The sequence below is a fragment of the Ipomoea nil genome, unplaced genomic scaffold, assembly GCF_001879475.1.
Source record: "Ipomoea nil cultivar Tokyo-kokei standard unplaced genomic scaffold, Asagao_1.1 scaffold3104, whole genome shotgun sequence".
Classification (NCBI taxonomy): Eukaryota; Viridiplantae; Streptophyta; class Magnoliopsida; order Solanales; family Convolvulaceae; genus Ipomoea; species Ipomoea nil.
This window is the reverse complement of record NW_017619532.1, coordinates 3,025,952-3,042,292: the sequence shown is the minus strand read 5'-3', so window position 1 is coordinate 3,042,292 and position 16,341 is coordinate 3,025,952. Positions and strand designations below refer to the sequence as shown.

The 16,341-nt window shown below is 35.0% G+C and overlaps 1 protein-coding gene across 1 annotated transcript; it reads right to left on the bottom strand.

The window, feature by feature from the left end:
* Positions 1–9,946: 9,946 nt before the first annotated feature.
* Positions 9,947–13,958, bottom strand: LOC109166682 (zinc finger BED domain-containing protein RICESLEEPER 2-like). The gene is made up of 8 exons (XM_019315569.1): positions 13,938–13,958; positions 11,985–12,366; positions 11,362–11,857; positions 11,062–11,259; positions 10,485–11,004; positions 10,289–10,361; positions 10,137–10,186; positions 9,947–10,033 (listed from the first exon to the last, which is right to left on the bottom strand). The coding sequence occupies exons 1-8, from the start codon at positions 13,956–13,958 to the stop codon at positions 9,947–9,949; spliced, it is 1,827 nt and encodes a 608-aa protein (XP_019171114.1).
* Positions 13,959–16,341: the final 2,383 nt, after the last annotated feature.

Here is a 16,341-nt window from a genome sequence, read left to right as displayed (position 1 = left end):
TATTTTCCACCCTCGGTCTCACACTACTACTACACCAGCACTTTCTAGCCAGCATTTTGTCTAATCTTTCCCCCATATATTTAGTCCGATATCCCCCTACCCCTCTCCCAAGTGAACGGATATCCAAACATAGGCAATTGAGACAAACCACAATCATCAATACCATCCCCAAAATCGTGAAGGAGACTATCAGGATGGGGGTTCCCTCCAAGCTGTAAAAAAAGAGATCATTAAAATCACCAAGCACAACCCATGGGAGCTTAGACCTACCAGCAAGGGACCTGAGTAAGTCACATGCTTCCCTCCTTCTATTGCGTTCCAAAAAGCCATAAAAAACAGTCATACGCTAACTTGAGAACCCTACTATACTAAGTTCTACATCAACATGATTTTTTGAGAAACTCAATAGCCTGGCAGTGTTATTTTTCCTCCACAACAAGGCTAAACCCCGACTAAACCAGTACTATCAACATAAAATAATCATTCGAAGCCAAGCTTGACGTGGAGACGTTTTGCATGTATCCGCACCACCTTGGTTTCCATAAGAAAAACAAACTCAGGCTTCTTACGAAACACTAGGTCTACCACTTTACGAACTATGCATAGATTGCCCAAGCTACGACAGTTCCAACTTAACGTACACATGAGGACGGGTGTGTCTGGGAACCAGAACCCACCGAGAACAAGTTTTTTGGAGCCTCAATCATTGCAACATCACCAGTGCCTACCCCATGCCTCCTCCAGGCACCAGAAGACACCTCTAGACGGCGCTTTACAGCAGCTACCACACTGCCCTCTCCCTCATGCCCACTGTTCGAAGCTACTCCATCCCTTCTATTCTGCCGCGAACCTCCAGAACCAACTGCCTCCTCCACAGTACGTGACTATCCTCCCGCTGGCACTAGCCAACTTTACCCCACTGCCCTTGGATCACGGCTGGTACCAGCTTGGAGCTCCACCCCGTATGGGTACTGCTCCACTAGAACCGTCAAGTCTCTAGCCTTAAAACAGAATTTGTGAGAATGTCCGATCAGGCCACAAAACAGAAATTGTGAAGCCTTTAGTACCTGAAGAACACCCAACAGAACGTCTTATCGCATTTAATGAGCTTCATGCGACGCTCGATGGGTTTGTCCACGGAAATAGAGACTCGAATGCGGTAGAAAGATCGCAAAGGAGCATCAGTAAACCTATCGTCTCACATAATGAAGGTCACAAGAAAATTATCAGCCTGCTCTAGAATCAAACCAGACGTATAGCCCAAAGGGAGGTCATGGAGTTGTACCCACATATCCACCGAATCCAGAGTAACATCATCGGGCAAAACACCATCTCCAAACCCGCCTACATACCAGCGTACTGTTCTCGAATGACCATGGGCCCTCCCCCACCACCCGTTGCATGTCCGTTTTATGATAAAAGACAAATAAGAACAAGTTTGGCTGAACCTCCGTAATCTGAACACATTTCACCGGGCGCCAAACGGACACCATCACATGCCGAATGTACTCCACCTTCACAAGCTTGTCGGTCAAGAAACGGCCTACCACCACCCAGATCTCCTCCGAGCCCCTCGCTACCACGCCGATAGTGTCCCTAACAAGTTCGAACGCGACATCCTCCTCCTCCAATACAATATCTGCCCAACACGCTGTAATGCCAGCCACACCCCCTGTTGACGTCATGGAAGCCATGCAATGTAGGCGACGAAACAGACTTTAACATAAACAGCACGATAGTAGACAAGAAAATGAGAAACTACCGGTGAATGCACTGAAAAAAGCAGAGTTGAGGAGTGAAAAACCTAGGAAACCCTAGGAGGAGAGGGACAGAACCCTAGACACGCTAGAGAGAGAGTAATAATTTAGAATATAAAATTTTATTCTTTAATTATTATGATATTATGATATTTAGTTTTTTTTTTTAATTTTAAATTTTACTTCATTATATCATTAATTTTTATTTTTCTTTTCACAATTAATCTTTTGTTTAAATTTTTATCATTTTTATATTTAATAAAAAAAAATTAACATGTAATTTTACATTCAAGTTGGGAACATCTTAATAAGAGACATAATTACCCAGATATTGCGCTGAATATTTGTGGGAATTTTAGTAACATATCCCAGAAAAAAACATATATATGAAATTTTGGGGAAGGAGTAACATTGTAATAGTTACAATCATTCGTAAGAGTATCAAAGATTGTTCAAGGAAATTTAGTGTGTGTTTGGTAAGTGATAATATTTTTTATGTTTGGTAGTGTGGTGGAATTGGAATAATTATCAATATTAATGTTTGGTTATGTATGACTCTACAATCGGAACAAAGGTTTTAAAATACAAAATAAAAAAATTAAAATAATCAAGGCAATTGATCTTAAAAGTGATGATGAAACGAGTAGGCAATGCAGTGAGGAAGTTGATGAAGTGAGGAGAAATGAGTGATGCCGCGATGAAATGAAGACGAATAATGCTAAATTAATGAAACGATACTTGATTTAAATTAGGTAATGATTTTTGTAATTATAAGAGTAATCAAATTCCAGGGTTGCAAAAATCGGTCTAGGTGCCCGCCTAGGCGCTAGGCGCTCCTAGACCGTTGCGATTTTCACTCTAGGCGCCCGCCTAGGTGACCGGCCGCCTAGCGCCTAACTCGGCCGACTTGGCCGCCTAGCGTCTAACTTAGCCGAGTTAATTCGATCAGCTCGGCCTTACTAATTTTTTTTTCATTATATATATATATATATCTACTATACTAATAAGAGCCCAAGAGAGTTAGGCCTATAATGGGTAGAAAAAATGGCGGTCAAATTTTTTAATCAAATGAATGGCTCAGATTGATCAGATTTTAATTTTTCCTTAAGATTTCCTAATTTATCCTTAATGAATATGATTATCTGTTAACTTTTCCGTTAAATATTATCTTTTTCGTTAATTTCTGTTAGTTTACCGTTAACTTACTCATTGATTTCAATAAGAAAAGTCTTAGGTTCGAACCTCATCCCAATCAAAGTTGGCATAATTAGTACTATATTTTACTCTTATTAAATTAAATAATAATTTAGTGCTACAAAAAAAAAATACATATGCATTTCTTTAATTTAGAATTATGTGTATACAATGTCTTTATTCAAAAAAAAAAAATTAGTTATTATCAATAAATTAAATAAGAGAAATAATTCCATTAGTTATATTGTCTTTATTTTTCTCTAATATAAAATTCTTTACATTCAAATTCATCAATTGATTATATTCGCTACATTAACCCTACAATGTCTTTATTAAAAAAATATTCATTATCAATAAATTAATTAAGAGAAATAATTTTATTAGTTATATTGTCTTTATTTTTCTCCAATATAAAAATTCTTTACATTCAAATTCATCAATTGATTATATTCACTACATTGTCTATTATCTTCTCTGTGTACTATTTTTTAATTAAATATCAAAGTTATAATACAAAATAATGATATATATTTATTTACCAAGTATTTTATTAATACCATGAATTTTTTTTTTTTTTAAAAAAATATATAATTAAAAAAGTCAATCATATTAACGGCTTGAGGGATTTGTTGACAAAGATAATATTCAAATCACACAAAAAATTGAAGTGAGAACTACCTCGCAATGTCCTTGTTTGATAATCAGCAGTTAACGGTTAGCGTTAGCGGATTATATTTGCAGATTTGATCAACAAATTATATCAACGGTTGGTAAAAAGATATTTGAAAAAAATAGCTATTTAGATTAACATGTAAAATGACCTAAGGGTATACATATATTTCATAATAATAATAATTTTTTTAAAAAAATAAAAATACTAATAATAATAATGATTTGATAAAAGAAATAAATTTAAAAAAAAAAAAAAACATATGAGGAGCCAAACGTTCGGCTTCCCTTAGGTTTGCCACTTTTCTCACATCGGTGGGAAAAGTGGCACGAGATCCTTGGGGCTCCTATATAAGGATCCTTAAGGCTCCAATTTAAAAATTAAGCTTGTTCATCCGTTGATGGGCAAGTAGTGAGCCAGCGAAACTGGCTCTTATTAGTCAAGGAGTCGAAATGGCTCTACAGTAAACATTTTTAAAAAATATATATATAGAGGTGTTTTGGGAAAATAATTCTCAAAAACACTAAGTGATCAAAATATAGTAAATTGCAATGTTTGTATTTTCAGTGGTTTGGAACAAATTGTTGCTTCAAACGGTTGAATAACCAAACACTTTCTTTAAGATCTTTGGATTACATCATATTTGCCAATCGTCCAATATCTTTGGGTTACATTATAATTAAAAATTTTAAATTTTTACTACATCTAAATTTAAATTCCTTAAATTAGAATTTTCTTTATCCATAATAATTTATTCAACAATAATGGTTGAACACTGAGCAAAACACCTAAAAGGCTGGTACCGTTGATTCATTCATTGATCTTGTATATATGTGCATTTATTAAATATATTAGAATCATTTACAACAAATATACTTGGTTACTATTTAAAAGAAATTTTAGTAACAATTATAATGAATCTCCTATATTACATTGTATTCATATACTATGAGTTACATATTTAAATAAACAAATTCGATATTAAATTACTTATGTATGAACTTCTCAGATTGTTAAGATTTTAATTTTTCTTTGAGATTTTCTAATTTATCCTTAATTATATGATTACCAGTTAACTTTTTCGTTAAATACCGTTAGTCTAATTCTAATATTAAAGTCTAATATAGAATTATAACTACACCATTAATCTAATTCTAATATTAAAGTCTTAATAGAACTCTAACCACAAATCCTATCGTCGGAATCTCCTCAAACAATATTAGTATATATTTAATATTTTATGCCCTAATTTTGATTTGCTCTCCCTTATGTCCCGTATTTGGTTTCAACCATACCTATACAATTATTTTATTGACAATTATAATCAATCTTGACAATATTATCTTGCATTTGTAAATTTAGAATAACCTATTTAAATACGCAAATTTAACATTCAATTATCTCTGCATAAACAATTCCAATATAATCTTGCATTGATATACTTTAAAGTATTTATTAAAAAAAAACATTGGGCATTATCCTAATCGCGCAATGCGCGTAAAAAACTAGTATATATATATATATATATATATATATATATATATATATATATATATATATATATATATCTGTGTGTGTGTGTGTACATATATACATACATATATATAATATGACATATATACACCCGTAGACTAATTTGATACTTTGAATCTTTGGATGATTGAAGTATTTTAATATTTCATATTTGAGTATTTTTAATTTTTAATATTGTTTTGATATTATGACTTATGAATTATCAATATTTCATTTATTTGGATGTGTTATTTGATTGAATATTGAAAACAGCCTCATTAAAATTGTCAAACTACAAGTCTGCCACTGTTTTTTTGGCGCCCACCTAGATTCCGCCTAGGCGCCGCCTAGACCGCCTAGGCGCTAGGCGTTGTCCGGGCGCCCGACTAGCGCCTAGCGCCTACTGCAACCATGTCAAATTCTATAACTGTGTTTTAATAAGTTGTCAACCAAATAATGTCTATAACTTTCATTCTCATTCCTTGTGTCTAAACCTATGAACCAAACACACCCTTAAGGTATTTGTAACTTTGAGATTAAGTTAAAAAAAATGTTAGTATCGAGCGCTTACCACGACACCAAAAGATATAGGGCAATTGGACTTGGCATTTCCGGCCTCCGCTTAACAATTTCTCTAGTACTAATCAACCTTAACTGCTCATGTGACCAGACTCTGATATTACTTGTTAAATCAAGCCACGTGATGCTGGACTTGGTCCTTCACCGGCCTCCACCTAACCAAAGAATTTCAAGAAAGTTTTTGTACCTTTCCAAGCAATCATTATTTCCAAGAAAGTTATATATGGTGTAATAGTAACAAATATTTGTAGAAAGTATCAAAAATTGTTTAATAAGTAAGCTCAATTGCTATAAAAGTTATGTGAAACATAATATAGATGAAGTTTATCATTAGTATTTTTTAATTAAAATTTTAAATAAAATTTCAATAAATATATTGCAAAATAAAATATTTTTTTTATGAAAATAAATAATGAAAAATTTAAAACTTATTATAAATATTATATTATAGTGTAACTATATTCATTATTTTTAGTTGAAATTTAGAAATGAATGTTTAGATTGATTTGAGTGATGTATAAATTTATATTTATTAGTGTAAAAGTGCTAGTTTGGAATATATTTATAATTTATTTAACTCTAATATAATTTATATGTTATATTTTAACTTTATAATTATAATATTATTAAGTTATAAAGTTTATATATATATATATATATATATATATATATATATATATATATATATATATATATATAGTGAAAGGTTCCGTGCGGATGAATGCTTCCCGTGCGGATGTACGACGAATTAATGTGCGTGAGGTTTGTACTCAATGTGCGTGAGTGTTGTGCTTAATGTGCCTGAGATTTGTAATTAATGTGCGTGAATGTGTAAAATGCAGCAGAAAATATTGATGTCAGCTTCTTCCCCATCCCCAGTAGCCATTGCCCCCTCCCTGATGATGATGATGTGGATGCGGGCTATGGTGGTTAAGAATTATGGGAATAATACAATAGAAATCCACACTTAGCTGCTGTGCAAATTTTACTGTGTGTGCGTCATCTATATAACATTCAACTGCACTGAAGGTAGTTGATAATCCAGAATCCATGGCCAAATTGAAGTAAGAAGTAACAAGAAGCTTGGGCGTTAATGTGCGTGAGTTTCTGTTCTGCTTCCTTCTGAGCTCGTAATTATGAAATACTCACGCATATTAAGCACAAATCTCACGCACATTAAACACAATACTCAGGCACATTAAGTACAAAACTCACGCATATTAACATGACGCACATTAAGTACAAATCTCAGGCACATTGAGTACAAATCTCACGCACATTAAGTATAAACCTCACGCACATTAATCCACCGAAATCCGCACGGGAAGCCACAAATGCACCTGATCCCTTCCCTATATATATATATATATATATATATATATATATATATATATATATATATATATATATATATATATATATATAATTTATGTAATAATAAACTTTATATTAACTACACAATTGTATTAATATGTATATATAGTTATGCAAAAAAGTTCAACAAATATGAAACACCTTTATCATAATTGGTTTTGTTAGGTTTTGATTAAATGTTATGGCAAACCTGACCAAAAAATAACAAAAAAAATAAAATAAAAATTGATTAGCCCAAATCGATAAGTCCTATAATCTGATAAAACTAACTCAAAAATTTGCAAAGAAATATAAGGATCGTTATGTTGTGCATCCGTGTTCACCATGCATGGTGCATACAGATGCAAAAACGATGTCGTTTTGACTAAAAACGCGCGTCCCACTTAAAAAAAAAATTCAGTTTTGATTCCCCTCAAAAGCATTATGGATGATCAGACAGTCTGGGGGGCCATTCACGTCAACACAATCCACTAGATAATCAACAAGGAGTACAAGGGAAATTGGACTTGGCATTAATTTTCAACCTCCAGCTAACAATTTTTCTAGCACTTGTCAACTTTAACTGCTCGCAGGGGCGGAGCCAGAAATATTTTTGAGTAGGGGCGTAGTTCAAATGAATTAATGTCTATGACAAAATAACTTAATCTTATGACCCATGGTATCAAATCTTAAGGAACAACCAACAAAGCTACCTAAACATTTTGTGACTTGTATATACATATTGCCATTTTTAAAGGGAAAAAAGTAAATTCAAAAGCTTCCATTGTTCAGGCTATCTCAAAATCACTTCTTGACCAGATAGACGACCATCTCACCCTTAACCATTCTATCCAGGACATAATTCCTTGAGTCAATTCTCATTACATCTACCATCTACATGGAACAAGGAGACAATTGGGATTTCAGGTAACAACTATAAACAACCAAGAAAACATACAGACACAAACACGGACACAGATATATAAAAAACAGACGTGAATTGGAAATAGAAATGTTATTTATTTGAATATACTTTCAATGAAGACAGATAGCTGGTTCAAGAAAGCATTGATTTGGTCTCTGTAGAGGTTAGGCCTGTGCAACGGACGGGTTCGGACGGTTCGGGCTCGCGGAAGGCTAATCCGATCGGACTTCGGATACCATATTCGAGCACCTATCCGTTTATTTTCCCACCTAATTCCGTCGGATATTCTTCTGAATTACCGTTCGGATATCCTACTCAACCGTCGGATAGTTCGGTTATTGATGATAAAAGTGTAAGTGCAAAAATAATAAATTTATTTAACAAAAAGAACTGATTTTTAAAACTTAACCACTAAAAGTCTAAAATACAGAACTACTTAAGGAGTAAGAGTGTAAAACACTTCACAAGTTCACAGTTACAAATTAAAATTTACATTCATAAACATTTGATACTGATTACAGACTAACTGACTAAGCATACAAAAATACAAAATAACAAAAATACAAAACACTGAAGTTCAGACATTAAGCAGTAAGCAATTAAGAATTAATCCAATCCTCCAAAACTTGAAAGTCCAATGTCCAAACTCCAAAGTCGAAGCCACCAAGCCTCAGCAGTCAGCAGTCAGCAACTCAGCATTCAGCAATCAGCATTTAGTCATTTACAAGGAGTCCACAAAAAGAATACCAGTAGACCACTATCTGTGTATCTCTATATTAAAAGACCCTAATAATATGATTATAACCTATTTGGCTATTCATCTTCCTGATAAGTAAAAACACAACTTTTATAAGCTTTAAAATATATACAGAGTAAATACCCAAAAGTCCCTCGACTATAGCTAAATTCACAAATTGGTCTTCGACATTCAATTTCAACCAATTAAGTCCTTAACTTTGCAATTTTAACACAATTTGATCCTTTGTCTATTTGACCGTTTATTGACTGTGATTTTTGAGGATATATATGTAATTTCATGGTCCATCGTCGAGTTTTTAAGGTTCCGGTTGCATTTCCAGACCGCACTGTTACATTTGAATCCACTGCCGAAAGCAATCTACCAAATTCGGTCGCCTTTTTTCATCCTCCCTTTGGATTCAATGTAGTTGAGTTCGTACCAGAGCGAAGATGACAACGTGTTTCCGAACCAGTGCAACGTCATCCTGGAGGCCTCCACGTGCTCCGACGAGAGCTGAAGGTTCTTCTGGAGATCGTCGATCACGGACAACAAATAGTCAAATAGATGGAGGACCAAATTGTGTCAAAATTGCAAAGTTAAGGACTTAATTGGTTAAAATTGAAAGTCGAGAACCAATTTGTGAATTTAGCTATAGTCGAGGGACCATTTTAGGTATTTACTCATATATAAACTTTAAACAATTGAACATTTTTTTTTTTTTTTTTTTTTTTTTTTGAATGTTACTGGTCCCTATTACATTGTAGTATCTGTTCATATACTTTCTCAACCTACTGAAACACAAAGAACCAATAACGCCTCCACTAAGGCTTGAACTTACAACCTTCCAATTGAACATGAATGAGTTAGAATATGAGATTTATACATTATACATGATAGATAATTTATAAATTTTATATAGAGTGCTCAGATTGCTATTTTTCCAGATCAACTAAGGATTGGGGGAAATTGCTCAATATGAGTATGACACAAAACACCACACTACATAGGCAACATGCCAAACCCAATTCTATATATTCAGAAAACATGGTGGAAGCATCATCATTGCACAAGGGGCCAAAGACAATTAAGTAATTAACAATAAGTCAATAACAAAGATATGGAGACTGGAGAGAAGTGAAGCCATATACATTACCACTTTACCAGACACCATTCATCATTCAGGTGCCAAATGCTCAATGGCAGCAACATTTAAAATGTCACCAAGCCATTGAACACTTTCCATTTCCTAGCCAAGGAATGAGGGTCTGAGGGACATTGATATTTGATACACATACACTGTAACACTGATGCAGTCATACAGACATATCATATAATAATCATTGATCAAATATCAAAATAAATACAGAAATGCTTTATGGAATATAAGTTATAAGTATATAACCATACAGGTATTGTAGGCAATGATCCAACTCCAGTGGTGGATGTGCTGCACAACTCTGCAAAAAGAAAAAAAACACAAGTATAAGTTAAAAGAAGTATTAATTTATACTAAATAGTTATAACTTCTAAGTTAAAAAATGTAAATTTTAGAGATTTACCTTTCTCAATCCTTTCAACATCTTCAATATTTTCTTCAACAGATATTGGTTGATTGGATAACCTCAACCAATCCTGTGCACACACAAGTGCCTCAACAATCTTAGGTGTTAGGGAACTCCTAAAGGCATCTAGTACCCTGCCACTGGTACTGAATGCTGATTAAGATGCAACAATAGAGATTGGAACAGCAAGTACATCCCTTGCCATTTTAGATAACACAGGGAACCTATCAGAATTCAGCTTCCACCATCTTAGAAGGTCAAAAGAATCCTCATCATCCACAATGACCTCAGACAAATACACCTCCAACTCAGTTTTTTTCATTGACAAATCACCACTACCCAATTTTTGTTTCTTAATATGGGATTTCAATAATACTTGAGGTTTCCCAACAGAAACACAATAAAAAATTATAACTGAAGGGGCTGATTTGGCAGAATTTTCAGGAATAGACTGGACAGGAAAACAGGACACATAATCTTGAAATAACTCCTTAAGGCCAACAACAACCTTATCAAACATTGTTTTACCTTTGTCCTCACCATATAAATGGGTAAACTGAATGGGCATATATTCTATTTTGTCCCTGGGGTCTAAGATATTTGCATAGAATATGAGAAAGTTCATTTTTTCATGCTCACCCCAATACTTATCAAACTTTGCCCTCATATTTGTACCCATCAATTTAACACTGCCATCAGCTTCCACCATATTACTTAACAATCAAGACAGATCAGAAATCTCAGAGAAAAAAGTATTAGAAGTCACATACAGTGAACCAGAAATTCTAATAGTCATTTCATAAAAAGATTTTAAAATCTTTACCAAACCAGAAATGGTTTCCCAATCCATGAAGTTAGGCATATTCTCACCCAAATCAAATTTAAATCCACTGTCTGAGCTTGCATACTCTTCAAAGACTTTATCATACAACAAAGCAGCACTCAGCATCATATAGGTGGAGTTACACCTTGTAGGAACATCAAGACACACAGAATTCTTGGCTTCCACCCGCATTACATCAGCTAGCTCCCTAAACCTTTGAAGCCTAGCAGGTGAGCTTCACACATACCTAACAACATCCCTCACTTTTTGAACAGCACTATCAGATTCTTTCCACCCATCCTGTACCACCAAGTTAAGGATGTGAGCAATGCACCTCATGTGCAAGTACTTACTCCTAACAGCAGTACAACCCCATGACACAAACTTCTTCTTTAAGAATCCTAGGGCAGTATCATTGCTAGAAGCATTATCAACTGTGACACTAAAAACTGATTTTAGACCCCAGTCCATAAGACAAATTTCTAAAGCCTTTGCAATACTTTCACCCTTGTGGGAATAGATAGGAACAAATGAAATGATTTTCTTTTGGAGCTTCCACTCACTGTCAATGAAATGTGCAGTTATGCACATGTAGTTTATTCTCTGGATTGAGGTCCATGTATCAGTTGTGATACTAACCCTCTGACTACTAGTCCTAAAGAACTTCTTCAAGTTGAGCCTCTCATCAGAAAAAAATCTTAAAAATGTCCCTACTGATAGTCCATCTTGAAGGGATTTTAAACCTAGGACAGCAAACAAACACAAACTTTCTAAACCCCTGTCCCTCAACTATCCTAAAAGGCAATTCATCCAGAATAATCATCTCAGCTAAGGCTCTCCTTATCAAGTCTTGGTCAAATACCTAAGTACCTAACACCCCTTCATATCCTTCACTACTTTCAGTTTCAGCAAAAGAAGGTGCAGGTTGGAAAGTAAGCAAGGATTGCCTTGTATCCTTAGAGTGAGGATTTTTAAGGCAGTTTACCACATGATGTCTGAGAGAAGAAGTCCCATGTTTCTTGGACTCACAACAATACACCCTAGCACAGTATAAACATTTTCCCTTGATAACAATGCCCTCAGAGTCTTTGATCTTATCAAAGTGATCCCATACAGGAGATCTGGTCTCAACTACTTTCCTTTTCTTAGGAACAGGTGGAGGCAAAAGCTGCTGAGACTGAGATGTATTTGTCTCTACAGCTGTGGCTTCCACCTCAGGTTGACTTCCAGATAAACCACTAATACTTTCCATCTAAAAAAAGGAAAGTATCAGTGAATGGGAAATCACTCATGGAAAATCATCAACAACTATGGACAGAGGCATCAAGCATGCACATTACCACATTTATTCATATAATTACTTAAAAAGGTAGAATTCAGTTAATTTCACATGTCATCATGTATGCAGAATTGCACATAAACAATTTAAGGGTCACATATCCATAAACTTAATACAATTTACAATTTACAAAGAAATCCATAATCAGGCATTCAAGCTAAGTAGATGTATGCCACTTTATAATGCTCATCATCTATATGGATTTCACACAGGGGCTAGGGCTTCCACCAGATTAGGTACAATTAACCCTTTAAGCCTTTAACTCCTTTAAGGGACAACACAGTTACACAGATTTACACTTATAAATTATAAATTTATAATGCTCATAAATCATCATATATATGGAATATGGATTTCCAAGGGCAAAGGGACACAGGGGCTAGAGCTTCCACCAACATATCACAAATTAGAGACAAGTGACATGCAATTGATGCAAATATGCAATCTGGAACTTCTCAAATCTCAACACATCACATTATCACAGTCCACAACCTTATCAAACATTATCACAGTCCACACAAATCAGTGAATCACAATCACATAAACCCTAATCAAACTATCAACGTATCACAAATTAGAGACAAGTGACATGCAATCTGGAACTTCTCAACAGATCACATTATCACAGTCCACACAAATAAGTGAATCACAATCACATAAACCCTAATCAAACTATCAAAGTATCACAAATTAGAGACAAGTGACATGCAATCTGGAACTTCTCAACAGATCACATTATCACAGTCCACACAAATCACAATCTATAAGAGTATAAGAATATAATCTAAGTATCTAACAATCCATAAGATTAGGGTTTAGAGAATAGAGATTACTTCATTTCTCTAAATTAAACCCCCGAGAACAAAGGGTTTCGATTCCTAGCCAGCGAACTGCAATCCACCGGAGTATCGCTTCCACCGGAGACTCGCTTCGACTCAGACTCTCAGAGGTCAGGGGCTATCAGAAAAGAATGGGGCTTGAGGGCTTCCACCGGAGAATAATAGCTACCACACAGTCACACTCTCAGAGATTGAGAGAAGCTGAGATTCTAAGAAGGGCTGAGAGAGAACGAGAGACTTTGAGAGAACTAGGGTAGAGAGAAGAGAGAAGTCAGAGAGTACTCTGGAAGAAGGGAAGAGCAAGAGCTGCGCAAATGAGAGTATGAGACTAGGGTTTCCGAGTTCTCCGTTCATCTTCTATATATACTAAGCCTGCACGACATCGCTTTACTTAGGGTATACAAACCCTTAACCTAAATCGGGTAGTCGGACGGGTTCGGGTGGAAAATATACCACCCTCCCCGAACTCATTAAACCGGCGTCGTTCTAGGCCGCGGTTCGGATTAGGCTAGTCGGGTTCGGTTTTCGCACCGCTCTCTTGTGTCGGGTTCGGGTTGGGCGGGTTCTGCACAGGCCTAGCAGAGGTAACTCACGGTCCCAAATCCACCAACCATACCCACAAGTAATAGAGCAACCAAAAGGTACCTTTAACAGCAATGTCCCCATCCCCACGATCAATACTATTGTCCTCCCATTTGGTTCCAAAATTAGAGAGTTTACTGAAAGAAGTTAAAAGGGGAGGCTATTTAAGTTGTTTTAGGTCAGATTTGTAAGAGGAGGACACTGTTTAGAGAGAGATTTTGATGCTTAACATTTAGAAATAGAGAGAAAACACTTTGTAGAAGAGATTTGAGTAGATTCAAGCTTAGTTTTCTTGGGAGATTGATTGAAGGAAGAGCTTGACAAACTCCATTTCAAGAGATCTTGCAAGACTTATTTCATTTCCTAATCTACTTTGGGTATTATTTCTACTCTTTCCATTTCTATTTGCTTTGATAGGTTTAGATCTATGAATGCTTTTATGATTTCCATGGCTATTGTAGGCTAGTTTAGTTAGGGTTTGAATTGTGAAAGTGTGTGTTGATATTGCTTTCATGACTTAGTTCTTAAATTAGGGATTAATTGATTGCATTGCTTCTATGTCTTGTTGTTGGGGATTGATTTGTTTGCATCAAAGGAACTTGATCACCTCCTATGGTTTTTGAGGGATTGACCTATGCTAGGTCAATCCAAGCTCCCATCCTTAACATTTCCTAGCTCAAGGAACCCTACGGAGCTTGGTTGGGAAGGAGTTGTAGGCAAGGTATTCGAGGAAAGGTTTAGGTGAAGCCTAAACAAAGTTCTAGTAGTCTAAGTTACGAAAGGACGCAAGCTACTCTCTAGACTTAGCAATTGCGTCCTCTTTCCCTATGTCAAATGATCCCCTAAGCATCTTCATCCACACTAAGTAATTCAACCCTACTTATCTTTCATTTGATTACTACTTGTCAGCATTCATTTCATTAGTTCACTACGACGTTATTCTATTGTGTGTGCGTGACATGCTATCAAACAATATCAATGTTGTTACTTTCCAAAATTAGCAACTTAGGGGTAACTCCGAGTGGCCATCCCTTGAGAACGACATAATCCGGGATTCATCCCAACACAATCTACTTATCGCAAGAAAATTACTTGTCAAAATGGCGCCGCTACCGGGGATGGCCTTAGGTTTTAGCCATTTGACTTCGTTTATTGTTTGAACGCTTGTTGCTTTTCTTTTAATTGTCTTTCATTTTATTGTTGCTTGTTTTAACCCTCATCAATTACTTTTAGTTGTGAGGAGAAATCTTGTTGACTTGTTTTTCTAGGATTGAATGCAAACGAGATCAAAAGGGAACATAAGATTTTTTTTTAATTACTATGTTTTTTTAATAAGAAAAAAATGCATGGTGTATTAATTAACTTAACTTTTTATTTACGGAAGCTCGAATTACAAGAACATAGGTTTTGAGGGAAGCTCGTTTTGTGACTTTAACCTAAAAGACTATAAATGAGTAAACCATGATTCCATGAAATTAAACCAATACGCAGCCCTACGGAAGTCAAACTTTACATGTTAAGCATATAATATATCTATCCTAACCTCGTATTAACGAGTTTTACATTATAAAATCAATACTTATTTATGAATTTGTGGGACTTGACAAGTCCTAGCAAAAAAACATAGACATGAAATGTCGGGGAAGGATTTACAAATATTTGTAGAAGTATCAAAGATTGTTCAAGGAAATTTAAGGAATTTGTAACTTGAAAGACAAAAAAAAAAAAAAAAAAAAAAAAAAAAAAAAAAAAAAATTCAAGAAAGGTTCTCTACTGTTTCCATGCATGCTCCATTGCTAATAATTTGCTATAAAACCCTTTGATATAACGATATATGAAACACGATATATGGAACACAATCACACATTCATTTAGCCATACATAAAACAAACAGAAACAGAGAGAGAGAGAGAGAGATGGCAGGCAAGGGAGAGAAGAAGATGACAGGCAAGGGAGAGGAGAAGATGGCAATGGAAAAGCAAGATCAAGAAGGTGGTGGTGAAGATCACTGCAGGAGCAATGATGGTATTGGAACAATATTTCCAGGGCCGAAGAAAGGAAGTGTATTTCCTAAACATAGGGAACCCATCTCTGCTCAGATGGGTAAGAAAATTGGTGATTGGGCTGCTTCTGCTGTCAACAACTTCAACAACAAGAAGAAGAAACATGAAGACGATATTGATTCTGACTAGGTTTAAATTGTACGTTTGCTGTGTATGCATGCATATTTGTTTCTTCCATTATTATCAATATTTATGTGTGTTTGGAGTGATAAGTTTCCATTTCTGATTCTTGTACTAATATAATATACTGTGTATTAATTTATGAAATTTAAACAATTATAGCATTCCCATTGTTGAGTAAATTTTACGTTTTAATATTGTTGGTTTTATAGTATTCCCTTGGGTACTTGATTCTCCCATACCCTGTCCTTTCTTTGATTTTGTGACCCTAGTTCTCTTCATTC

Bases quoted from the DNA above. Each gene is read 5' to 3' on its own strand.
- LOC109166682 (XM_019315569.1), bottom strand. From the start codon at position 13,958: ATGGGGACATTGCTGTTAAAG. The intron at 11,858-11,984 runs GTACTTAGGTAT...TTGCTGTCCTAG, and splicing joins AGGATATGAAGGGGTGTTAG to GTTTAAAATCCCTTCAAGAT. The intron at 11,005-11,061 runs GTATGTGACTTC...TTGATTGTTAAG, and splicing joins ATTAGAATTTCTGGTTCACT to TAATATGGTGGAAGCTGATG.